We start from the raw sequence: 26,504 nt of genomic DNA on the forward strand, positions 1-26,504 counted from the left end.
CTATGCCACCACGCTGGCACCCACCTTTTTTTTTTTTTTAACAGATTTGTTTATTTTTATTGGAAAGTCAGACATAAAGAGAGGAGAGACAGAGAGAAAGATCTTCATCCGCTGGCTTGCTCTCCAAGTAGCTGCAACGGCTGGAGCTGAGCTGATCCAAAACCAGGAGCTTTTGGTCTCCCATGCTGTGCAGGGTTCCAAGGCCTTGGGCCGTCTTGCACTGCCTTCCCAGGCCACAAGCAGGGAACTGGATATGAAGTGGAGCAGCTGGGACACGAACTGGCACCCATATGTCTACCCTTTTTTTTTTTTTTAAAGGGTTATTTATGTATTTGAAAGGCAGAACAGCAGATGGGGACTGAGAGAGACAGAGAAAGAGAGAGGCAAATGTTTTCCCTCTGCTAGTTCACTCCCCAGATACCTGTGACTGCCAAAGCTGGGCCAGGAGCTCCAGTGGTGTCCCCATGGGAGTGGCATGGACCCATACCCTGGAGCCCTTGCCTGCCGCCTTCCCAGATACAGCAGGAGGAAGCTGGATGGAAGGTGGGCTGATTGAAGACCAGGCACTCGGGTGTGGAAGTGGGTGTAGCGGGTGGAAGCTTAGCCTGCTGTGCTACCTGTCCCTATTTTACATGTTTGTTTTTTTAGTTTTATTTTAATTTTTATTGGAAAGGCAGATACATAGAGAAAGGAGTAAGAGAGAAGAATATGTTCTGTCCGATGATTAACTCCCCAAGTGACTGCAATGGCTGGTGTTGTCCTGATCTGAAATCAGGAGCTAGGAGCTTCTTCTGGGTCTCCCACATGGGTGCAAGGTCCCAAGGCTCTGAGCTGTCCTCTACTGCTTTCCCAGGCCACAGGCAGGGAGCTGGATGGCAAGCGGGGCTGCCGGGACAGGAACCGGCACTTGTATGGGATCCTGTGCTTGGCCTTCAGCTTGACAGGCTATGTCTGGATTTTAGGCGAGAGGGGATGAGCGAGGTGTGAGCGTTTTCCTGGTCTCTGTGCTTAGGCTGGCAGTGGCTGGGCCTCAGAGCCCACACCGGTGGCTGCTGTGTTTATTTTTGTGAGGGGAGAGTTCAGCTGCACCCCTCCTGAGTGGGGATCTGGTTTGTGTGGGGCAGTGCTGAAGGGCAGGTGTCCTCTGAGGCTGTGTGGTGGGGTTGGGAGAACTAGACGTTTATACTGATTTTAAATTAAATTCCTATTCACATGTGTATGTCCTTGCCAAGACTGTGTTTGAATCTTTGAAATGTTTTCCTGCATAAATTTAATGCTGCTTGTTAAAGGGGGAAAGGAATTTTTTTTTTTTTTTTTTTTTTTTGGTATTTTATTGCTGCCTGTAGAGGATGAATTAATTTACTTTTAGTTACTGTCTAAAAAGTCTAGTTTTTTTTTCTTTCTTTTTTTTGGGGGGGAAGGCAGAGTGATAGAGCGATACAGAAAGAAACCTCCCACTTGCCGTTTACTCCCAAGTCCCTCGGGAGCGGGGCTGCAGCCGGGAGCTGTGAACTTGGTGCCCAAGGACTGCCTTCCGGGTGGATCTGTGGAAACTGGAAGAGAGTGGGCTAGCCAAGACCTGGTTTTTCCATGAGAAGGTGTTGTTACAGGTTGCTTAACATACCACACCACACGACACGACACCATACGACACGACACCATACCACACCACACACCATACCTCACCTCATACCATGCACTATACCCCACCACCCTACCCCACATGACACCACACCACATCTCGCCACACCTCACCGTATAACGTCATATCATACCACACCATACCACACCACACCATTCCACTCCATTCCATGCCACACCATACCACACCTCACTACACCATACCTTACCTTACTGCACTACTCACACCATACTGCATCTCACTACAACACACCACACTTCATGCCACACCACACCTCACCTCACCTCATAACACCACATCACACCACACCTTACCTCATTAGCCCACACCACACCATGTCACACCATACCACTCCATTCCATTGCCATACTATACCACACCTCACTACACCCATGCCACGCCGTGCTATACCTCACTACATCACCCACCTCATGCCACACCTCACCTCACCTCACCTCACCTCACCTCACCTCACCTCACCTCACCTCACCTCACCTCACCTCATAACAGCACACCACATCTCACCACACCTCACCTCATAACACCATACCATACCACTCCATTCCATACCACATCACACCACACCTTACCATACCACACCTCATCTTACTACACCACCCGTACCACGCTATGCCATATTACACCATACCACATCACATCTCACTATACCACACTGCACCTCATGCCACACCACACCACACCACCACACGCTATACCACACCACGCTATACCACACCACGCCACGCCACGCCATGCCACACCACACCACACCACACCACACCACACCACACCACACCACACCACACCACACCACACCACATCGCCTGCGTAAAATTTGGTGGATTTTAATTTTGGTTATTTTTGGATGGCTCCCAGAAACTTTTTTTTTAAGGATTTATTTTTATTGGACAGTCAGATATACAGAGAAGAGGAGAAACAGAAAAATCTTCCTTCTGCTGATTCACCCCTGAAGTGGCCACAGCAGCCGGAGTTGAACCAATCTGAAGCCAGGAGCCAGGAGCCTCTTCCAGGTTTCCCACATGAGTGCAGGGTCCCAAGGCTTTGGGCCGTCCTCGACTGCCTTCGCAGGCCACAAACAGGGAGTTGGATGGAAAGTGGGGCTGCCGGGATTAGAACCGGTGCCCGTATGGGATCCTGGCACGTGCAAGGCAAGGACCTCAGCTACCAGGCTATCGCACTGTGCCCTTAAACTTTTTTTTTACTTTGTTTCTAGGAATGCTTTTTATTCTGTGAAACTGTGTTATACGATCTGACTGTTGTTGCTGGTGTCTGTGCTGTACCACAATGATCGCCTACATTCTTGTATTTCTTAGTAAGCTTTATAAAGTTTATATACAAATGTGTGTGTGTGTGTTTATTTAAAAGGCAGAGAGAGGCTGTCAGGTCTGTCCCCTGGGGCACTCCACAGATACCCCTGGGACTACTGAACAGGCCACATCTGGCCTGCAGCCCCACCTGAGTCGTCACTAGCAGGCAGGGACCCAAGTGCCCAGCCGATGCCTGTTGCCGGTTAGAGCAATGGATGGATAGCAGAGCTGAGTTGAACCCAGGCATTGTGCTGCGCAGTTGGGTGTCCCAGCTGGGGTCCCCAGGGCTCTGTGAAGTGCCCTCTTCCAACGTCATGGTGATGCTGAGTTTAGGAGCAAACGTTTGGTGTTTTTCCCTAGAATGGATGATGAACTTGCTGTTGGACATTGTGCAAGACAAGACGGTTCCAACTGCGCTTGTACACCTGGCTTTTAAATTTCTTTACATCATCACCAAGGTAACGTTTGTATAGTGCTTGAGAGTTGTCACTTTTTTTTTAAAGTAACTTGTTTTTATTGGAAAGGCAATTTACAGAGAGAAGGAAACAGAAAGATCTTTTGGCCACTCCTTAAGGAGTCACAATGGCTGGAGCTGAGCTGATCCGAAGCCAGGAGCCAGGAGCTCCTGGGTCTCCCACACAGGTGCCACAGGCAGGGAGCTGGATGGGAAGCGGAGCAGCCGGGACACCAATTGGCATCCGTGGAATCTCAGCATGTGCAAGGCAAGGGTTTAGTCACTAAGCTGTTGGGCCCTAGAGTTGTCACTTTGTATTATTTATTTTAGAGGCTTGATTTATTTATTTGAAAGGGAAAGTTGGAGAAAGTCGGGGAAAGACAGAGAAAGACCTTCCCTGTCTGGTTTATTCTTCAGATGTCTGCAGTAGTCAGACCTGGGCCAGGTTGAGTACAAGAGCCTGGAACTGCCTCCCTGTGTCAGAGGCTGCAGGCTGTCTCCTGCAGGATTAGTGCTTGAACCAGCGCTCCCCTGGTGCTTACAGAGTGAGGCTTTAGCCACTGAGCCATGGCGCAGGTCCCTGGTGGCAAGTTTCCATGAGAGGAAAAAGGGAATTATACTGCTTCTAATTATGTTAAAAGCTCAAACTCTGTCTTTGGCAGGTTCGAGGATACAAAGTATTTCTTCGTTTATTTCCTCATGAGGTAGGGAATGTAGAGCCTGTTTTGGACATGTTCACCCACCAGAACCCTAAAGACCACGAGGTAAGAACCCTTCCCCGTGCCAGCCCTGTCCCTCACTGTGTCTCTGCTGTTGCCCAACCTACAGCCTCACCCAGTGTTGTGTACGTGGCTGATTTCTGTTCTACTGAGAAGGCAGAATGATGGGCACACAGAGGGAGAGCTCCGTCTGCTGGCTCACTCCCGGGATGCTGTGTGAGGCCGGGAGCCAAGAACTCCCTGGGGCTCCCATGTGGATGGAGCCGTCCTCGGCTGCATCCCAGGATGCGGGCTTGGGAGCAGTGCAGTCTGAACTTGGGCTGGCTTAGCGTGCTGGGCCACGACACTTGGCTTGGCTTGATTTGAGAGAGGGAGATGTGCAGAACTCCCATCTGTTGTCCTCAGATGCCTGCGTTGTGGGGGCTGAAGCCAGGTGCTGAGAACTCTGTCCAGGTCTTCCAGGGCAGTGAACTATCACTGCTGCTTCAGGGGCTGCACTCGCGGGGGTCAGTAGTCAGACTAGGAATCGAACTCGGGCACCTTAGCCCTTATACACCATGACTGCCTGACTGAAGACCTGTCCAGGCCATCTGGGTAACTTGAAGTGTGGCTGTGTTGGGGCTTCCAAGGTCACGTCTGGGTTTGGGGGCTCCCAGAACTCTGTGGAGTCCTGGGAAGAGTGTGGGGGTAGAGCTCCCATAGCTTTCCCTGTGTCACACAGGGCACTAACCCCTGTCTGTAGCAGTGGCTCTGTCTGTCGCAGAAGCATGGGTGTTGGAGGAACAGGGAGGCTGCTCCTGGGCACTGCGGGAGGCCCAGGGAGTCGCCGTAGCAGCAGGGCTGGCGGGGCCCTGCTGGAGTCTGGCCAGAAGCTTCCGGCAGGGGTGCGTGTGGCGGGGCGCTGTCTGCGGGAGCGTGCGGGGGAGGGATGCTGGTGGTTTTTGCCTACACCTTCCATTTGTTAAAGAAAGTGAAGGTACTGGAACAAAAGTAAAAATTGTTGCTATAGATTTTTTTTTTTTTTTTTTAAAGATTTATTTTTATTATTTTTTATTGGAAAGGCGGATATACAGAGAGGAGATACAGAGAGGAAGATCTTCCGTCCGATGATTCACTCCCCAAGTGAGCCGCAACGGGCCGATACTATGCCGATCCGAAGCCAGGAGCCTCTTCCGGGTCTCCCACGCGGATGCAGGGTCCCAAAGCTTTGGGCTGTCCTCGACTGCTTTCCCGGGCCACAGGCAGGGAGCTGGAAGGGAAGCGGGGCTGCCGGGATTAGAACCCGGCGCCCATATGGGATCCCGGGCGTGCAAGGCGAGGACTTAACCACTTGCGCCACGGCGCCGGGCCCGCTATAGATTTTTTAAGCACTTTTTTTTTAAAGATTTATTTATTTTTGTCACAAAATCAGATATATAGAGAGGAGGAGAAACAGAGAGGAAGATCTTCCGTCCGATGATTCATTCCCCAAGTGACTGCAATGGCCAGAGCTGAGCTGATCCAAAGCCAGGAGCCAGGAACTTCTTCCAGGTCTCCCATGTAGGTGCAGGGTCCCAAGGCTTTTGACCGTCCTCGACTGCTTTCCTAGGCCACAAGCAGGGATCTGGATGGGAAGTGGGGCTGCCGGGACTAGAACCGGCACCTGTATGAGAGCCTGGCACGCCCAAGGCGAGGACTACAGCCACTAGGCCACGGCACTGGGCCCCTGCTATGGATTTGATACAGCTACTTCTCAGTGAAAAGATAAGAAATTAACATAATTGTAAATTGAATTTGTAAATCATCAAAATGTATTAAAATTTTATTTTAAAGATTTATTCATTTACTTTTATTGGAAAGATTTATAAAGAGAAGGAGAGACAAAGAGAAAAGTCTTTCGTCTGCTGGTTTACTCCCCAAATGAGCGCAACACTTGGTGCTGTGCTGATCCTAAGCTGGGAACCAGGAACCTCTTCTGGATTTCCCATGCGGGTGCAGGGTCCCAAGGCTTTGGGCCGTCCTCTGCTGCTTTCCCAGGCCACAGGCAGGGAGCTGGATGGGAAATGGAGCAGCCAGGACAAGAACTGTTATCTGTGCGTGGTGCTAGCGCCTGGCAGGTGAAGGATTAACTTGTTGAATCACTCCGTCGTCTTTTTAAAAATCTCTCTTTGGGACTGATGCAGTAGTGTGCAAGGCTAATCCTCTGGCTGCAGCGTGGGCGTCCCATTTGGGCACCAGCTCAAGTCCCAGATGCTCCATTTCCCATCCAGCTCTCAATGGCCTGGAAAGCAGTGGAGGATGGCCCAAGTCCTGTGTACCGGTGTAGGAGACCTGGGAGAGCTCCTGGCTCTGGATTGGCTCAGGTCCGGCCATTGGGCCATTGGGCCATTTGAGGAGTGAACCAGCAGATGAAAGTGCTCCTTCTGTCTTGTGCTCCCTCTGTAATTCTGTCTTACAACTAAAAATAAGTAGGTCTTTTTTATCCCTTGAAAGATGTCTGTACGGAGAAGCGATTAGACTGATGCTTTAGGTGATTTGCACTGATGTGTGCGTGTGTGGCTGCTCAGGTGCTCGGATCAGATCCTGGGAGGGTCGTGGGATTTGTGGGTTTTGCTGTGAGCTGGGGTAGGCAGGCAGGGCAGCAGCACTGAATGTCCCTATTGCCCTCCTAGACCTGGGAGACGCGCTACATGCTCTTACTGTGGCTCTCTGTGACCTGCCTGGTCCCTTTTGACTTTGCCCGCTTCGACGGGAACCTGCTCTTGCAGCCGGAGTGCAGGCGGACGCCCATCATGGACCGCATACTGAGTGTCGCAGAGGTGAGTGTCCCCTGCAGGCGTTGCCTAGTTGGGTTAGGTGGACAAGCTTCTGTGGGGTCCAGTCCACCCTGATAGACCCCTCCAGTAAATCCCACCAAGGAAAGGGAGCAGGGTGACATCTACAGGTCAGAGTGGTCATCACAGGAAAACTGGAAAATACTGAATTGAAATCTGTGATCCTTGTTTGTTTGGTCTTTTTTTTTTTTTTTAAAGATTTATTTTTATTATTTTTTCATTGGAAAGGCGGATATACAGAGAGGAGAGACAGAGAGGAAGTTCTTCCGTCCGATGATTCACTCCCCAAGTGAGCGCAACGGGCTGATACTATGCCGATCCGAAGCCAGGAACTTCTTCCGGGTCTCCCACGCAGGTGCAGGTTCCCAAAGCTTTGGGCTGTCCTTGACTGCTTTCCCAGGCCACAGGCAGGGAGCTGGAAGGGAAGCGGGGCTGCCGGGATTAGAACCGGCGCCCATATGGGATCCCGGGCGTGCAAGGCGAGGACCTTTAACCACTTGCGCCACCGCGCCGGGCCCTGGTCTTTTTTTTTAAGATTTAATTTTTATTGGAAAGGCAGATATACAGAGAGGAGAGACAGAGGAAGATATCCTGTCTGATGATTCACTCCCCAAACCGCCTCAGTGGCCGGAGTTGAGCCGATCTGAAGCCAGGAACCAGGAGCTTCCTCCAGGTCTCCCAGGCGGGTGCAGGGTCCCAAGGCTTTGGGCTGTCCTCGACTACTTTTCCAGGCCACAGGCAGGGAGTTGGATGGGAAGTGGAGCTGCCGGGATTAGAACCAAATGCCCGTATGGGATCCTGGAGTGTGCAAGGCGAGGACTTTAGCTGCTAGGCTCCCGTGCTTGCCCTAGATTCTTCTGTTTTTAGTTAAATTTTATTTTTGATGTTGTTTATATAATTGACACAAATGGAGACCCGTGAGGACCCTGAGTAGTGGGGAGGGTCGAAATATGGGGTGAAGGTGGGTGAAGGTGAGTGAAGGTGAAGGTGGGTGAGACAAATGTTTCCAATTTCTCTTTTCTCTCCTTTTCTCCTGTCTGTGGGGCGCAGGGACTGCTCTCAGGGTGGGGGATGTCCACGTGATGTGGAGAACCACCAAAGCTGTCGCTCGAGTGCTTTGAGAGTTGCTACGGAGAAAATCCTGGCACGATCCCTTGGCTGACAGGGTCAATGTTAGTGTATCTGCTTGCTCAGACACTTGACACCAGAGCTCAAGCCGGAGAGCGGCCTGACCTGCTATGCTGTCTGCTCACCTGGCACTCGGCATCCTCTGCAGGCCCTGGCGAGCTGGTCCCCTGCATGGTCCCCAGCACTTGAGGAAGCCCAATCCTGACGTGCATGTGGCCCAAGGTTGGTCACAAATCCTGTGATCTTCCTTGTAACTGGAGTTGTGAGTCCAGTGGTCCAACTGGGGACTCCCCCAAGACAACTCACCTGGGGTGACCCCAGACCTGACTGCTGCATGTGCCAGCCCTGGCCCTCATGCACTCTTATGGGAACTGCAGTGCAGCAGAGGGGTGTCCATGGCTTCCCAGCGAGGCTCATCCCAGTCCTGGATCCTGCACTTTCCAGTCTGATGAGACTGGACCGTGTTCTGGCACTTACTAGTGAATGCTGTGGCTAAGCCTGGCCAGTCAGCACTTGTACTGACCCTTGCATGTGCCAAGCTCCCATGCAGGCCAACAGTTGTGGCAGGCCTGCCCAGTCCCAGCTCTCACGCTTGCCAAGCTCTGAAGCTGCAGATGATGCTGTGTGTTTGTTTCAAACTCTCCTGACCTGCTTGTTGTTGTTTGCTGCTTCATGAATAAGCACCCAACCACTTGTTTCACAATCCGTAGGCCATGCCTAGCTTAACTGGGTCTTCCCTCCCCTTTTTTTTCCTTGTAAAGATTTATTTGTTTTATTTGAAAGGCAGAGTGAGAGAGATCGATCTTCCATCCTCTAGTTTGCTGCACAAATGGCCATATTGACCAGGGCTGGACTGGTCTGAAGCCAGGAGTCAGGAGTTTCTTCTGGGTCTCTCATGTGGGTGCTTTCCCAGACCATTAGCAGGGAGCTGGATTGGAAGCATCTGGGAATTAAACCTGTGTCCATAGGCTGGACCTGTGCTCATACTGGTACTGCAAGCCAGTGGCTTTACTCACTGTACCTTACTGCTCACCCCACTCGTCCTCGAGCCTCATAGCTCCTGTAACCCATCACTACTCACAGGGCAGGTCAGCTTTGTGTGTGGGAGGGTCCCAGGTGGGAGCCAGTGCTGGCATTTGCATGTACCCCTCCGACACTGCAGATTTTCTGATAAACCAGAAGAGAGTGCAGTGACATGGAGTCATGGTACCTCACAGCATTGCCCCGTGTGGGACTCTGGTCCAACGCCAGTCCCCCGTGGCTCACACAGGGAGGTGGCCCAGGTAGGAGCTGCCAGGCAGGCCACTGCGCTATCTCCACTCATCCCTCTGCCTAGGGGAAGACATGGAGGTCTGGGTCCTTGGCTGCTGTGGGCAGTGGCTCGCCCCGATTCTATTATGGTGTGTGTGTGTGTGTTGTCCTGCTCTGTGTACCGTGTGGCTCAGTCTGTCACCTGGAGTGTGGCTGCGTCCACCTGTGGCCAGTGCACGGTGTAATGCTGCTTGTCCTCTCTTTGCAGTCCTACTTGGTCGTCAGTGACAAGGCCCGAGATGCAGCTGCTGTCCTTGTGTCCAAGTAAGTCCTTTTACTGGCTGCCCTACTAGACATCTGACCACTGGGCGGAGACATGCTGCGGGCCTCTGTGGTCCTCGGCCAAGAACTGGGGGCACTTAGCTTCCTGGACCCTTCTGCTTTCTTGAGGGCAGCTCAAGACTCTGGTGACCACCTCCTATAGGAGCTTAAGGGGGACCCCTGACACTGCTTGGTTGGAGATTAGGGGCCTGCTGGTGCTGGGCGTGGGGTTGCCTGGTGTGCCCATCGGCAGGAGCAGTGACACTAGCAGCCCAGCAGCGGGTTCTGGGCACAGCCTCCCTGCCTCTTGCAGTTTGAGAAAGCCATTGTCTGTGGCGATCCTGGGCAGTTCCTGTGTCCATGTGGCTTGGGCAGAAATCCCAGACCTTCTCGGTTAACTGTGTCATAGACAAGTGACTGGCCTTAGGGGAGCTGGGCAGAAGAGGGGCTAGAATTGTGGCATCTATATGTGGCGGGTTCAAGTCCCAGCTGTTCTGCTTATGATTGAGTTCCCTGCTCGTGTCCTAGGAAAGCAGCATGCAGTGGCCCAAATCCTTGGCCCCTGTCACCCATGTGGGAGACCCAGAAGAGGTTCCTGGCTTTGGTTTGCCTCGTTGAACCAGACTCCAAGGTGGGGTGCCACACCACAAGGGGTGACACAACCTGCTGTGCTGCAGAGCAGCTCTGGGTATCACGGAGCAGCCCTGGCTACCACGGAGCTACCCTGGGTATTGTGGAGCAGCCCTGGATACCATGGAGCTGCCCTAGGTACCATGGAGCTGCCTTGGGTACCACGGAGCAGCCCTGGCTACCATGAGCAGCTTCCTCTGTGGTTTGTAGGTGGCTGAGAGCCCTAGATGAGGCCTTGTGAGGTGCTGTGTGTGTGTGTGGAAGGGCTTAATGGGCAAGGCTGCTTTTTCTTTGATCAAAAATTTAAAAAGGTGGTATATTTTTTTCTATATTTTTAGAGAAATTTATTTATTTGAAAGGCAGTGTTACAGAGAGGAGGAGTCGGGGAGAGGGATACAGAGAGACAGACAAATCTTCCTCAGATGGCCAGACCAAATCCAGGAGCCAGGGGTATCTTCCTGGTGTTCCACGAGGGTGCAGGAGCCCAGGGTCTTGAGTCATCCTCCACTGCTTCCCCAGGCTGTAGCAGGGAACCAGATGAGGAATGGAGTACCTGGGACATGAACCAGCTCCCCTGTGGGTTGCTGGCGCTTCAGTGGTATTTAACTTGCTGTGCGCCAGCGTTTAATTCCAACAACAATAAGTGTGTTTAATGTAAAATGCAAAATGAAACCCACATGTGCTTTTGTGTTCAGGGTGTTGCTGCCATGTCCTGCCTCTGCTTCCTGTGAGCCCACACACTGCCAGGAGCTCCCTTGTGTAGAGTGTGGACCCATGTGGGAACTGTTGCTGGGCGTCACATCACTGCCTTTGCAGTGGTTGAAACGAACGGATGACTGTCAACAGTTGGATGACTTGTGGGAATGAATTCCTAGTGACTGCAAGTGCTTGCCAGTGTTGTTAGGTGGAAGCAGTGTGCAGTTGAACTCTGTGCTACTTTCATTGCAGGAAGGCCCGAGTGCCTGGCCAGTGCACACTGAGCCTGATTCCAGGGGGTTATACATCCGGTGGCCGGGCGGAGGAGGCTGAGAGTCTGCAACACCACGAGGCGCTGGTCCTGGCCAGCTGTGATGCAGCGTGGTGCTGGGCGGCTGTCTCTTCCTTTGTCTTTGGTGTCAGCTCCCGGAGGGTGGGCCGATGCTGTGATGGAAGAAGTCTTGGGGTCATCAGTCTAGCTCTGCCCCACTGTCTTTCTGGCATCTGTGTGGTGAGGTCAGCTGGTGGGTCGCAGGCTGGCCCTTGTCTGCAGTGAAGATTCCTTGCCTGCCTCTATTTTAATTTGTTTTGTGGCCTTTTTTTCTGCTGTAAGAGCAAGGGGGCAGTGAGATGGTGGTTAGGACACTGGCTCAGAGCTGTGCCCCACACCCGAGTAGCTGGCTTCGTATCTAGGCCCAGACTCCAATTTCCTGCCAATTGGACCTTGCAGGAAGGCAAATATGGCTTAAGGACTGGGTTCCTGCCGCCCAGCAGGGAGATGTGTGTGGTGTTTGGCCCTTACCCTGCAAGCATTTGAGGGGAGAACCAGCAGGTGAAAGCTCTCTGTCCACTTGTCTGTTTCCCACTTTTTTTTAAATTTTATTTTTGATGATGTTTACGTAGTTGAGAAGGATGCATGCCCATGTGGACCACTGATTAGGGTGGAAGGGTTAGGAATAGGGGAAAGTGGGTAAGACCATTGTTTCCAATTTTCTCCTTCTTCCTGTATCTGGGGGAAGCCGCACCCAGCATCCTAACTGCATCAGTACCGGGGATGGGGACAGCCAGCCGGCGTCATTGTAGGATCCCCGATGTGGAGCATGCTCTGAGGGTTCTGCTCAAGTGGCTTTCATAGTTCTGAAATGCTGTTGATCTCGCAGATCCACGGGTGAGGAAATCCTTCCAAGGTCCATTGGCTGATGTAGTCCACCCTAGAGTCTCCGCCCAGACATGTGCTGCCAATGCTTGGCCAGGGTAGTTGACCAGTTTGTTCTGCCCTCTTCCCTCTGCCATGGTACTAGATGTCCTCTGCAGGCTCCAGTGACCTGCCATATCCTGCAGGCGCATCTGGGTATGCCGTCCACTGCTCCTTCTGAGCCACTGAGGAGGCCCGGTTCTGACACGCGCACTCCCAGGTCAGACCAAAGATCCTGCGATTCCCCTGTGGATGGAGTTCTGAGTCCAGGGCTTCAGTTGGGAGGATCTCCCAAAGAAACCTCACCAGAGGTGACCCTAACCTGACTGTTGCGTGTATGAGCCAGTGTGGCGCCCAGCTCAGCCCATCACCAACACCAGCATACACACACACACCAGTGGTTTTAGTTGTTGTTGGGTCAGTTCTGTCTCCAAGCCCTGTCTGTTAGGAAAACCAACGGATGCTGCAGCCCAGCCTCATCCTGCCTACCACACACAGCCTCATGTTCACCAGCAGGTACTGCAGCCCAGATGGAGCTAGCCCAGTAACCTGCACCAGGCCTGCCCCCAGCCCTGGTTCCTGTGCTTGCCTGTATGTGCAGCAGACTGGTCCAGTCCATCCCACCTACATCCCACTCGGCTTTGGTACACACCCATGGCTGCTGCAGCCTAGCTCAGCCCAACCGACCCCACTGTCCAGCCCACACTTTCTCCTGTCCAGCCAGGCCTGCCCGCAGCCTTCTTATGCTCACCAGTGGGAGCTGCAGCTCATCAGAGGGGTGCCTGCCATTTCCTTACTCTCCAGGAGGTTCTGCAGACCAGCTTGACAGGACTTGCCCCAGTCCCAGCACTTGCCAGCTAATGCTGTGGCAAAGCCCAACCAGCCTGTACTTACTCTGGCTCACGTGTGCCCCCGCGGATATGGTCACTTAGCTCACCTGGCTCTCTCCCTAACCCAGCTCACATGCAGACCAACGGGTGTTGTAGCGCTGCCCAGCCTGGTCTGCCCCTGGTTCCAGTTCTCATGGTTACCAGTGGGAGCAGTGGCCCAGCAGAGGAGCCCCTGCTGTCCCTTACTGCATTGGGCTTACCTTCCACCCCCTGAGTGTTGCGTGTGCTGGTGGGAGCTGCAGCTCAGTCTAGCATGGTCTGCCTCACCTCGGCACTTGCTGGTGGCTGATGTACGCTCGTCTGGCCCAGTCTGCCCCCAGTTCCAGCAGTGCTATGGCCTAGCCCAGGCTGGACGGCCCCAGTCATGGCCCTAATGTGAACTGGCTGGTGTTGTGGCCCAACCCGGCCTGTCCTGGTTCTCAGATCTGCCAGTGGGTGTTATGAACTGGGCCAGTCTGGTCTGCCCTCACATGTGACCTACATGTATCCTGACGGGCACTGTAACCTGGCCTGGTCTGGGCTGCTCCAGCCTTGGTTCTTGTGCTCACCTGCAGGGACTGCATGCTGACAGACAAGTTCCCCAAGCTCCTCCATCGAATCACCCCACAGTAGCAGATCTCACACGTACCAGTGGGTTCTTGGTCCAGCCTGACTTGGCTCACTTCCTTTCCTGGCAGTAACAGTGGCCTTGTCTGACCGGCTCATACCCATTCAGGCTCTCACTATTGGATGCTACAGACCAACCACCTCTGGTCCACCTTCAGACCCAGCTTTCACGTGGATCAGCAGGTGCAGAGACCTAGCCCAGCTTGTCTTATACTATTGGGGTCTCCCGTCCCACGGAAGAAATCACCCGACACTGGAGAGCATCTCAGAGGCACTTTATTCAGACCTTCCGTTAAAACCGTTATGTCCGTTAATTCCGTTACGCAGAAGTCCCTTCCCAAAAAGCCCCTGGCTTATATGTCAATCCTATCCAATCAGCTTAAAGATCACCAAGGCACACTAATCAGGGCAAAGGGCCAATCACAGGGCAGGAAATTGTCAATGCCCCCAACATTATACCTATCTTAGCTCTCATGAGTACTAGGGTGCTGGAGCCTAGCTCAGTACACCCCAGAACCAGTCCACACCCATGCTGAGATAAACTGTAGTCACATCCAGCCCAGTTTGCGGCCCCCATTCTGGCTCTCACATTCACCAGTGAGTGCTCGGCCCTTACCTCTGTCTTGGCCTCTGTGTATACTGGTGAGTGTTATGGCCCAGTCCACCCCATACCTATTCTTGGGTGCGCCTATGGATGCTGCGTCTTGGACCAGCCTGGCCTGTTCCCAACCCAGGACCTGCTTGCTCAGCCTGTCACTACCCTCTTAAGCGTAGCAGCAGATATTGCAGTTCCCATAGGATCTGCCCCAAGTCCTGGTTCTCTCACATGCTGGTTAGTGTCATGGCCCAACCTAATGTTACCCATCCCCTGTACTGACACTGGTGGGCACTATGGTCTATCCCTGCCAGCCAGGCCCCCCCTGACGTAGTTTTAGTGTGTGCTGGTGGCTGGTGTTTGGCACTAGCTAGCCAAACTCGGGTCTCCCACATGGGCAGATGTATTGGTCTGGCTCAGAAAGCTCCTCCAGCTTCCCTCCCCCTCACTTGCAGCTACAGTGGCCTTGCCAGTGGAAGTCCCCTAGAAGTGTCATTCCTTGCCTTCAACGAACTCCCTCAGTGGTCCTCGCTCCCACACATCTTCATACCCCCTTCCCTGAGCAATCCACAGTCCCTGTGCCCAGGAGCACGAGGGTTCCCAAGTCCAGTCTATCAGTGGGGTGGCTGGCTGGTCTGGAGTTCTGCCTGCCCGTCAGGGACCCAGGCTCATAGACGGGTTCCCAGACTCCATCCTCTGGCATGTGTGATGGCCTGGAACCTTACCCCAAGGTAAGGTTACTCCCACCCTAGACCCCAAGCACAGTCCTCAGCACACCATGCCAGCATGCTAACCTAGGACTCTCCCCTCCCCCAAGCCCCCACTGCACCCGGGATCAAGCTCTGCCTGCACAGGCACAAGCCCCCAGGTCCCCACGCCCCTGCTGGCAGAAGCCAGGTGCTCTTGCTGGCTGCACTCTTTTTTTTCTAAGTAAAAAGACAAATCGTGGAAATAGTACATTCCTTGTAAAAAAGTTGAACAATTAGGAGGAGGAAAGCATGAGTCAGTGTGTGTTGTGTTTTGTCCTCTCTGTATGGTTACAGAGTTGAGGATGCACAGGGAGCTCTGAATGACCACTCCATGCGAGCTGTGTGGGCAGTCATTCTTGTGTCTGGGTCACAGGATACCGGGACGGCGCCACCAGGTGGTGCTCGGGAGCCATGTTGGAAGATGGGCCCTGGTGTATCCTGCCTCTGTCCTGTGTTAGCTGTTGTACACCCCTTACTGTGACTGTCTACTGGTGGCTCCTTTCCTCCCTGTTGGGGCGAGTTCTCTCGGGGAATGCTGTGGGATGCTGTATTGCCCCAGGCAGTTACTGGTCTTTTACTTAAAAAAAATTATTTTATGATACAGTTCCATATTTTCCTTACCCCTTGCTCAAATCCTCTCCTCCCCTCACTGAGTTCCCCTATATTATTACTGTAGTATAGTTCTTCATAGCAGTCATAAATCTATCATTGTAGGCACAGACAGTGGCAGACAGTCCAGCATCCTGTTGTCAAGATATATTTAACAATTTCGTTGGGAGTCCATCTTTGATCTGGAAGTAGAGATGCATATGATAGTCTCCATTACACAGCTACTATACATCCCCTTAAAAGCCACAAAACAAAATCAGCAACAAGAAGGAAAATAGAAATTTACCACACATGAAGTTAAGTAACATGCTACTGAATGACTAATGTGACGCTGAAGAAATGAAAATCAAGAACCTTCTTGAAGAAAATGATGCTACAGTATGACCTATGAGTCCGTGAATAATATGAAAAAAAAAAAACTTTTGAAGAAATGGAAATTAAAACAGGAACATCAAAATCTATGAGATATAGTTTCTGCTGATCTTTGTTAGTGAGATGTGTCTCCTGTAGGTTTTTTTTCTTTTTCTGTATCTGAAGGAAGGGGGAGATAAAGGGAGAAGCCCCACCCAGCCTCCTACCCATCTCAGGTTCCCGATGTGGGGCATGCTCCAAGGGCACCACCCAAGTGGTTTTGATAATTCAACAGTTCTGAATTGCTGCCAGTCTCGCCATCCCAAGGATAGATGAGTTTTGTTTTTTTAATCCAGTCTACTAATCTGTGACATTTGATTGAGTTTAAGCCATTTATATTCAGGGTTAATATGAATAGTTGGTAATTTTAGTCCTGTCATTTTAGCAATGGGTTGTTCATTGTTTAGTCTTTTGCTATTATTTTACTGGGATGTTCTTCATATTTGCCTTTGGTTTTGGTGGGTGCTATTCCTTTTATCTGTCAAGAGAATATCTTGAAGTATCATTTGTAGGGTGGGTCTGGAAGAGGCATATTTGAGCTTTTCTTTGCTGTGGAAAACTTTTATTTCATTGTGAAAGACAAAGGAAAGCTTTGCTTAGTATGTTATCCTGGGGCCAACAATTTTTTCCTTTTAGAATCTGGAATATGTCACTCTATTCTCTCGTGGCCTGTAGTGTTTCCTGTGAGAGGTCTGGTGTGAGTCTGATTGCCATTCCTCTATAGGTCAATTGATTTTTTCATGTGCACATTTAAGGATCTTTTCTTTATGTTCGATTGAAGAGAGCTTGATTATCGTGTGTCTTGGTGAAGATTGTTTTTGGTCAACCTGTTGGGAGTTCTGTGCCCCTCCTGTCTTCTGTTTCCCAGTTCTTCAGATTAGGGAAGTTTTCCTTTATTATTTAGTTAAAAACATTTTTAAGCCCAGCTTCTCTTTCTGCACCTTCTGGAACTCCCATATTTTGTATATTTATCTTTTTAATAGTGTCTCTTAATTCTTGGATACTTTTTTTTTTTTTAAGGTTGATTCAGCTCTAGTTCCAGCTTTCTGATTGTTTCACCATTGTGACAAGAAATATATTCCAACTCTGAGGTTCTTTCTACTGCTTTATTCATTCTATTATGGAGACTTTCCACGGAATTTTTAATTTGCTCTATTGTGTCCTTCATTTCCAATAGTTCAGCTTGATTTTGTATCAGTGTTGCTATTTCCTATGTGATGTATTTCTTAAATTCTTTGAACTCCTGTGTATGCTGCTTATTGTTGCTTAGAAATGAGTTTTCGGAGTTCTGTGTCCCCCATTCCTTGATGTTTTCCTCAGTTAACTCTGAGATTGGCATAGGGTTTTGATCCTTTGCGGGGGAGTGTTCAGTAATGTTCATTGTACCTGTGTCTGTTCTTTAGCTCTTGGTCATTGTACTTCTGGTTATCATCAGATTATTCTCCTTGGGGCAGGTTTCTAAGCTCTGTCACCCACAGGTCTACAGTCCAAAGCTCTCTGTTTGCAGTCACTCGTGCCACTCCCTCCAGCGAGTTCCAGATCTGGGTTCTTATATTAGACTTCCACCATGGTCTCCGTAGCTCCAGCTGCTGACTCACCAGTCTCCACTTCCTGTGATACTGTGCTGAGGCTGGACCGTTGTCTGTACAACCTTCCTCCCACTGGCTCGATTGGGCCCAGGATTGGGGAGACACCAGGTGTCCTACATAGCTAAGGTGCTGGTGGTGCTGATAGTGCTGGAACCAAAGTCAGTCTTATTTTCCGTGTGGGACCAGTGCAATGCACTGAGCTTAGTGAGTTCATTCCTGACTTAGTGTATGCGCAGCTCACTGTTGTCCCTCCAATCTCAGCCTTTGCCACACTGTATAGAATGGTGCCGGATGTGGCACTGGTAGAGTCTGGATCTGCTGGCTGTTAGGTCTGGGGGCTACCCACACCTATTTTGAATGGAACCTGCAGGATGCCACGTCAGTGCAATGCACTGAGTTGGAAATGAGTTTGCTCCCAGCCTAGTGCATAAACAGCCCTGTCCCAAAGCCTTTGTATCCCTATACAAAATGGTGCCCGATGCAGCTGTGGTGGGGATCTGGGCTGTGAAAACCACCCTGTTCCTGCACAGCCTGTTTAGGATCTGCTGTTCTTCCTTTGCTCCTGGTTGAATCAAACCAATCAGGATGGGTAGTTCTTTGCCTGGATTCACCTGCTGAGCTCCCAGTGAACTCTCCTTCCCACCTGCCTACTGGTGGAGCTCAGGTCACCTCTTGCTGACTGCCACAGAGATAGCTGGTCCCTGCAACATCACACTGTTGTCTCTGCTCTTTTGCCATGTCCGTCAGGCTCCAGATGCCCTCTCTGCTTCACTCTGGCTAATGATTGAGTCTGTTTGTACATGTCCTTACACTATTCTGTGATCTTGAGTCTCTCTGCTTTTCTTTTTGAATGAAGAATTTTAAAAAGATTTATTTATTTTTATTGCAAAGTCGTATATATATGTATATGTATATATATATGTATATATATATAGAGAGAGAGAGAGAGGAAGAGAGGCAGAGAGGAGGATCTTCCATCTAATGATTCACTCCCCAAGCAGCCACAGTGGCTGGAACTTAGCCAATCTGAAATCAGGAGCTTCTTTGGGGTCTCCCATTTGGGTACAGGGTCCTAAGGCTTTGCGCCGTCCTCGACTGCTTTCCCAAGCCACAGGCAGGAAGCTGGATGGAAGTGGGGCAGCTGGGATTAGAACCGGTGCCCATATGGGATCCCGGTGCATTCAGGCTGAGGACTTTAACTGCTACCCTGCCGCACCAGGCCCAAGCCAGGAGCTTCTTCCAGGTCTCCCACATGGGTGCTTTTGGTCCATTTTCTGCTGTTTTCCCAGGCCATAAGCAGGGAGCGCTTTAATCTTCTACAAGAAACTTAAGCCTCTGCTGTAGTTCAGTGCTGACCTTGTGTGATTTGATGTATTTGTCTAGAAATATATTTATTTAAAAGGCAGAATTACGTAGAGAAAGAGGTATATATATATATATATATATATATAGAGAGAGAGAGAGAGAGAGAGAGAGAGAGAGAGGCAGACTTTGATCGACTCATCCCTCCATCCTTTCACCCATCCACGCATTGTCTTGTTCACTTTCCAGATGGCTGCCATAACTGGTCTGGGTTATGCTGAAGCCAGGAACCTGGAGTTCCATCTGGTCTCCTCCATTGGTGTCAGGGACCCAAGCACTTGGGATTTGCTCTGCTGCTTTCCCAGGTGTGTCAGCACAACGGTGGGTTGGAGCGGAGCAGCTGGGCCTTGAGCCAGCACTCTAGCTGAAGCTGGTGTCACAGACAGTGGCATAACGCTCACACCACAGCTGCAGTCCCTGTTTGAGTTGGTTGACAGCATCCCATCCTGTTGTGTGTGTGATTTCTGCGTGTTGCAGGTACATGGGAGAGGCAGGCTGGTGTGGTGTCCTCAGGGTGCAGATTTCCAGAAAGGTTAGAAACGATGGCCTGTGCAGCTGACATGTCCTTCACTGATGGCTCAGCCTCCCGTGCTGTGCCCCTCTCTGGCTACGGTACCTGCCAGGGTCTCAAGTTAGATTCAGACTGTGGATCTGAGGCAGTCTGCACTGCCTTGAGTCCTCAGCACCAGACATGTCAGTGTGGTCATTGTGCTGGGGTGCAGATGTGAGGTGGCATTGCCAGGTTCTCTCAGGCCCACAGATTTCCAGGGCGAGGGCACACACCTGTCCTTTCCCAGCATCATGAAGATTGACTGGGAGAGGTGGGGTGGATTTCCAGGCGAACACCCTCATCTCGGGTCAAGAGCATCCTGAGAACTGAGAGGGACCCCGCACAGTTCACTCTGGAGGTGCCAGGGGTTGCTGCAGAGCTTCTCTGATGGAGCCTGGGTCTGGCACAATTCCACCCACAGTATGTGGAGCCGGTGCCAAGGTGCTGCCATTGCCAGTTCCTGGGGATGGTGGCCAAGATGCGTAGGGCCTTACTGTTGAGGAGCAGGTGAAAAGTGCAGTTGCCCATTTCCACCTGGCACTGTGCTTCCCTGTGGTCAGTGGCTGTCCATGCTGTGCTAATGGAGCCGTTGTAGGTCTGAGTGGACAGCGTGATGAAGCTCCAAGTCAGGTCAAGGACATAGTAAGGAGAGTGGATGCCTCCCTTTGCAGGAGGCCACTGCCTTCAGGAAAAGCCCGTGGACCACTTCCCTCCTCTGCAAGGGGATCCTAGGAGTATAGTCGGGCCTGAGGAGGACGAGGTTGGGGCTGCAGGCTGGGGTTCTGCCCCTTCCCCCCTCTGCTCTGCTACTGCCGACCAGTCTCCTCTGTTTCTCAGCGTCTTTCCTCCTGGGCTGTGACTCTCGCTGTCCCCTGAGAACTCCTTCCTGCTAGGGCCTTCCTTGCCTTTTTTATTTTCCCCAAGATTGAATTGCAAGGTGGGGTTAGGAAGAGTGAGAGTGAGCGAGCAGTACTTCACTAGTGATTTCCTGCTCAAGTGGCCACAACAGCTGGGGCTAGGCCAGGCTGAAACAAACAAAACCTGAGTCTCCCACTTGGGTGTAGGGGCCCAAACACCTGGGCTGTCTTCCGTTGCTTTTCCAGGTGCGTTAGCAGGGAGCTGGATTGAAAGTGGTGTATCTAGGACTCTAACTGGTGCCCATATAGGGTGCTTGTCTTGCAGGGTGCTGCTTAACTCGCCATGCCACAGTGTAGGCCCCCTTGAACTGTAGCCCTTCCTGCTCATCACTTAGTGTTTCCTTTGTGATATCCTGGCAGGGGACAGAGTGGGAGGTACCTTGCCTGCTTCCTGTTGCACAGCCAGTTTCAGTCCCTGAGACCCAGCAAGAGGAGTGTCCTGGGAGCTGCTGAAGCAGAAAGAAGGACCAGGCTGTAGTCGAAGGGCTGTGTGTGTCAGCTAAGGGCCGTGTGTGTGTGTGAGAGCTGAGGGCTGTGTGTGTCAGCTGAGGGTTGTGTGTGTGAGCTGAGGGTTGTGTGTGTGTGTGTGTGTGTGTGTCTATTGAGGGCTATGTGTGTCTGCTGAGGGCCATGGGTGTGTCAGCTGAGGGCTGTGTGTGTGTGTCAACTAAGGCCCTTGTGTGTCAGCTGAGGGCTGTGTGTGTCAGCTGAGGGCTATGGGTGTCAGCTGAGGGCTGTGTGTATGTGTGTCACCTGAGGATGTATGTGTGTGTGTCAGCTGAGGACTGTGTGTGCTAGTTCTTTGTGTGTGTCAGCTAAGGGCTATGTGTGTCAGTTGAGGGCTGTGTGTGTGTGTCAGCTGAGGGCTATGTGTGTCAGCTGAGGGCCATATGTGTGTCAGCTGAGGGCCGTGTGTGTCAGCTGAGGGCCTGAGGTTGATTTTGCATGGGAAGGTGGTGTGAGGCTGGGATCCAGGGGGGAGGTCCATTGGGTGGAACAGTTTCATGCTGTGAAGTGGAAGGGTGGTGAATGTTGTGGGAGGTCCCTGAGGTTGGCAGGGCTGGGACTTGCCTCTGGTGCTAGGCTGTTTGGGTCACATGTCTTGAGTTGTGGAAGGAGATTGTGTGAAGTGGCCATGGGCTCCTTGGTTGGGGTGGGGACAGGTAAAGGTGGCTAGAGGAGATAGGGGTGAGCTTCCAGCTTTGGGGGTGTGTGGCCTGGGCTGTGACTGGTGGAGAATGACTGGATACAGATAGGACTTGGGGTGGCTGGTCTCTCGTGTCAGGTGGTGGAAGGATTTGGTGACCTGCACATTGCTTTCCTTCTGCCAGGTTCATCACACGACCAGATGTCACTCAGAAGAAGATGGCCGGCTTCCTGGACTGGAGCCTATGCACCCTGGCTGGCTCCTCCTTCCATACCATCGAGGGTGTCATCGCCATGGATGGGATGCTGCAGGCCCTGGTAAGCACTGTCCAGGCACGGCTTCCAGAGCTCCGGAGGCAGCAAGCCAGGGAGCATGCTGGACTGCAGCTTGCTCTATGAAGTAATTGGAGCTGGTGAGCCCTGATGGGAAGTGGCTGGAGAGTGGTTTGAGCTGGTGACTCTGGTGGGGTTGGAAACAGTTTTTTCCAAGCTGCCTGGGGCTCCACCTTAACCCAGGGCTGGCACTGCACTGATGCTGGTGAAGGTGTGTCGCCTGGAGGGGGCAGCATTGTCCTGGCAGGAGTGTCTTGTGCATCAGACCCAGTAAGGTGAGGCGCAAGGTTTGAGTTTGATTTTGTCCAGGTCCTCAGGCTTGGCAAGTTTGACTCCTGCTTAAATGCAGACCTGTACCCACTCCCAGCTGCTGTGGTGTCCCTGTTCTCCTGCTGCATGTGTCTCATTTCTTGTGCTCTTGAGGACAGACTGGGATTGAGATTGCAGAAGGGGAGGCGTGGTGGCAGAGGCCATGGAGTTTCTGGGTCAGCAGACCAGAAGCAAGCAGCCTACGGGACTCTTGGTTGCCGGCGCAGTGCTTTCTTCTCTTCTGCTGAGTTGTGGGTGAGAGTTTGCATGAGATCAGTTCTCATGTTTGTCTCTGACCAGTGAGGAGAGTGGGCTCTTGGGAGGCTACCAGGTGTGATGCTGTGTCAGGTGTCTGGTGGGCGCTGGACAAACTGTGGGAGGAGCTGGGAGGGAGCCCACCTTGCACTCCGCAGCCCCCTTGAGTGTTCTCCTGGTGGGAACTGAGATGTTCCGAGCAGCTTTTCTTTCTTCTCCAAGGATGAGGGTGTTTTCCAGCCTGTTAGAGAGAGGAAGACAAAATAGACCCTAAACCCTGCTCTGCCAAGGTTGCATCTGTTTCTTCCATGCCTCGGTTTGCCACATAAAGGTGACATTACTCCCCAGGATGCTCTGTACCCCTCCAGGCTCTGGGTCTGCCAGGTGAGGGCATTCCATGTGTGTGGAATCACACAGCTGTGGCCTGCTAGGGTGTTCCATGTAAGAAAGTGTGTGTGTGTGTGTGTGAGATCAGACAGCTGTGGCCTGCAAGGGTACTCCGTGTGAGAGTATGTGTGTGTGTGTGTGTGTGTGTGTGAGAGAGACAGAGACAGACAGAGACAGACAGAGACAGAGTGCATGCAGTGATACAGCTGTGGCCTGTGAGGGTGCTCTGTGTGTGTGTGTGTGTAGTCACACAGCTGTGGCCTGTGAGGGTGTTCCGTGTGTGTGTGTGTGTGTGTGTGTGTGTGTGTGTGTGTGTGTGTGAGAGATCAGACAGCTGTGGCCTGCAAGGGTACTCCGTGTGAGAGTATGTGTGTGTGTGTGTGTGTGAGAGAGAGACAGAGACAGACAGAGTGCATGCAGTGATACAGCTGTGGCCTGTGAGGGTGCTCCGTGTGTGTGTGTGTGTGTAGTCACACAGCTGTGGCCTGTGAGGGTGTTCCGTGTGTGTGTGTGTGTGTGTGTGTGTGTGAGAGAGAGAGACAGAGACAGAGACAGAGACAGACAGAGACAGAGTGCATGCAGTGATACAGCTGTGGCCTGCGAGTGTGTTCCGTGTGTGTGTGTGTGTGTGTGTGTGTGTGTGTGTGTGTATAGTCACACAGCTGTGGCCTCCGAGCATGTTCCGTGTATGTGTGTGTGTGTGTGCGTGCAGTCTCACAGCTGTGGCCTGCGATTGCCTAGCCTTCCTCACAGTGCCTAATGCTTTCAGGGTCCATTTCATTTGCTTTAGGCTGTTGTGAACAGTTTGGCTTGAACTTTCATGTATAAACTTTTGTTTCAATTTAAGGTTTTAATTTCTTGGGCATTTAATAAATTTTTTAAAGTCTTATTTATTTTTATTGGAAAAGCAGATATACAGAGAGAAGGAGAGACAGAGAGGAAGATCTTCTGTCCTGTGGTTCACTCCCCAAGTGGCTGCAATGGCTGGTGCTGCGCCGATCCGAAGCCAGGAGCCAGGAACCTCTTCCAGGTCTCCCACGCGGGTGCAGGGTCCCAAGGCTTTGGGCCATCCTCGACTGCTTTCCCAGGCCACAGGCAGGGAGCTGGATGGGAAGTGGGGCAGCCAGGATTAGAACCAGTGCCCATATGGACAAGGACTTTAGTCACTAGGCTATTGCGCCAATCCCTCAAGTTTTTTTTTTTAACCTTTTCATAAGAATAACTCTTCGTGTCTTTGAACTCTTGTAAGTTTATGGGCAGCCATGTGCCAGCCGGTCCTGTTGATGAACTGTGCCAGCACGTGCTGTGTGCTTGGGGGCTGTGAGGCCAGGTTTTGTCTGTACTGTCGTCCCAGCTCTGTGTGGGCACGGAGCCGCATGGAGGCCATTGCAGGTGGGGATTGACCGTGAGGGCAGCTGGTGTCGGGGGAGGACCTGTGGGCATAGGTGGTGCCCTTAGTTCTGGATCCTCGGGGATTTGTGTTCTGGGTAATTGTAGTGAAGCACAATGGGTGGAGACGCTTAATGAGAAGGTTTGGGTGTAAGTGGCTTCTTAATTTTTTTGGTCCGAGTAAAAGTCAGGAGGAGTCGAAGGTCTGACCTGACGTAGTTGGGGCCTTTTGCTCCACAGTGGCCTGCAGGGTCGGGGTTCCCCCCGCCCGGGATGTGGGGCTGCCTCGGAGGGCGGGGGCCTGTGTCCTTCCTGGATTCTGTGGGCAGTGACCAGCTCCAAGGGTCCCCTGTCTGTGTCTACCACTGGAACCGGCGGACTGCTTGGAGCCAGGGGCAACCTGTGCGGCCCGTGCCTGGCTGCGCCACTCATTTCACATTGCTCGAGGGCTCAGTGGTGCTTCTTGGCCAGCATTCTGGTGTCCGGGTCGGAGGTCATGGCTGCCACTGTGTGTCTCGTTCTGCAAGCGCTTTGCCCACAGCTGTTTTTTTCCTTTGTCTTTTCTTTTGGGCACTGTGTGGCTAATCTCTCAACTGTCCCCATCTGGAGAGGGACGTTTGTGGCACTCCAGGTGCCATCGGCCGAGCCGACTGCTAGCCATGGAGTGGCTGAGGATCCTTCAGTCGCTTGTCAGCACGAGTTCTGTCTTGTCCCTTCCTCCTGAGGTCTTAGAGGTTTCTCAGAAACCTCCAGAGCTGAGCTGGGCACGGGCTGGCAGGGGGGCTGGGCACTCGGGCAGCTTGGCAGCAGTGCCTCAGAGCCATTGAGAGCTTTGCCCTGAGCGAGAGTGAGCAATGGTCTGACGCAGCTGCTATGATCCTGGGAAGTGAGTGATTAATACTGCCGCAGGGCAGCCGCCCTGGTGGGGCTTCCTGACTCCTGACTCCAGGCAGTCCCACCCAGAGCCTCCTGCAGTCTCGGGGGTCGTGCGCCCTGCTCTCTGATGTGTGTTGGAAGGGTCGGTTTGCCCGGGTCCAGGTGCCTTGGCAGCAGGAAGTGGTGTGAGGTGCTGAGCGGGTGGAGTGGTTTCGCCATGGGCTCGTCAGACCTGAAGGCGGAGGGTTGGGTGTCCTGCTGTGCATGACGAAACCTGCAGGTGTCTGGAGCTTTGGGATTTCATCTGTTTCCTTTGATGCACTTGGCTTCGTTTTTATCCACCTGTTCATTAGTGTGGGCTAAGCGAAACAGGTGAACTCGTAACAAGTACAATCGAAACTGGCACTTGATTTTTCTTTCCCTCCAAGCGTAGTTCTCTGGTAGAGCTGATCCTTAACTCCTGTGGGGGGGAAGCTTCATTTCACTGGGGGGTCTGGGCCCCTGCTTCCAGTTGTTCAAGTACGTGTAGTTCAATTTCACTTTTATATATTTGGATTAGTTCAAATTGAGGACATCCGAGGAAGAAAAAGCTATGAGGAAAGTTGGGCATGGCCTCACGTGTTCTGTTTCTGCCTGCTCGTTGGTAGCTGAGCTGCGTTTGTCACTCAGGTTTGCAGGTGGATGGCTGTGGGAAATGGGTTCCTTCTGTGTGTTCCTGCCGAAGTGAGGGAGTGGGCAGCTTCCACTGCTTGGGGTGGCTGGGCACGGGTGGGTATGCCGTGTGAGAGGGGGCCCATGTCTCCTTCACGATGCTGGTTTTCTTTTTTCTTCTTTTTTTTCAATTCTTACTGCAAATTCAGCTATACACAGAGAAGGAGAGTCAGAGAGGAAGATCTTCCGTCTGATGATTCCCTCCCCAAGTGACCGTAGTGGCCCGTGCTGCACTGATGCAAAGCCAGGAGCCAGGAACTTCTTTCCGAGTCTCGCATGCAGGTGCAGGGTCCCAAGGCCTTGGGCCGTCCTCTGCTTTCCCGGGCCACAGGCAGGGAGCTGGATGGGAAGCGGGGCAGCTGGGACACAATACCATATGTGTTTCCAGTGTGTGCAGGGTGAGGACTTTAGCCACAGGCTACTGTGCTGGACCCCACAATGGTTTTTGAAAATAATTATGATCTTTGACAAAAGCAAAAGTCTTATTAAAAGTACAACAGCCACAAACCCCAGGAAAGCCAGTGGGTACCAGCACCTGTTGTATGAGGCACCTGTGTGGAGGGGCACTGAAGCCACGCCATGTTTTGCCAACAGGTGTTTCTTTGCATAGAAAGGCTTCAGGTGGCCTTGCTCAAGCGTCCCT

The 26,504-nt window shown here is 52.1% G+C and overlaps 1 protein-coding gene across 4 annotated transcripts in view; it reads left to right on the top strand.

Annotated features, from left to right (window-relative positions):
- Positions 1-26,504, top strand: part of TBCD (tubulin folding cofactor D) — a 133,487-nt gene that overhangs the window by 3,355 nt on the left and 103,628 nt on the right. For 3 of the 4 annotated variants that reach the window (XM_040989881.1, XM_040989883.1, XM_040989882.1), the window contains exons 3-7: positions 3,331-3,428; positions 4,087-4,188; positions 6,795-6,941; positions 9,604-9,659; positions 21,787-21,919. In XM_040989881.1, the coding sequence (XP_040845815.1) occupies positions 3,331-3,428; positions 4,087-4,188; positions 6,795-6,941; positions 9,604-9,659; positions 21,787-21,919 (536 nt within the window). Of the gene's footprint in view, positions 1-3,330; positions 3,429-4,086; positions 4,189-6,794; positions 6,942-9,603; positions 9,660-17,057; positions 17,129-21,786; positions 21,920-26,504 lie in introns of those variants that run through there. The other variant, XM_040989884.1, reaches the window with a different exon arrangement.

This window comes from Ochotona curzoniae, unplaced genomic scaffold (genome assembly GCF_017591425.1).
Source record: "Ochotona curzoniae isolate NIBS_2020 unplaced genomic scaffold, NIBS_Ocur_1.0 contig_523, whole genome shotgun sequence".
NCBI classification, from domain to species: Eukaryota; Metazoa; Chordata; class Mammalia; order Lagomorpha; family Ochotonidae; genus Ochotona; species Ochotona curzoniae.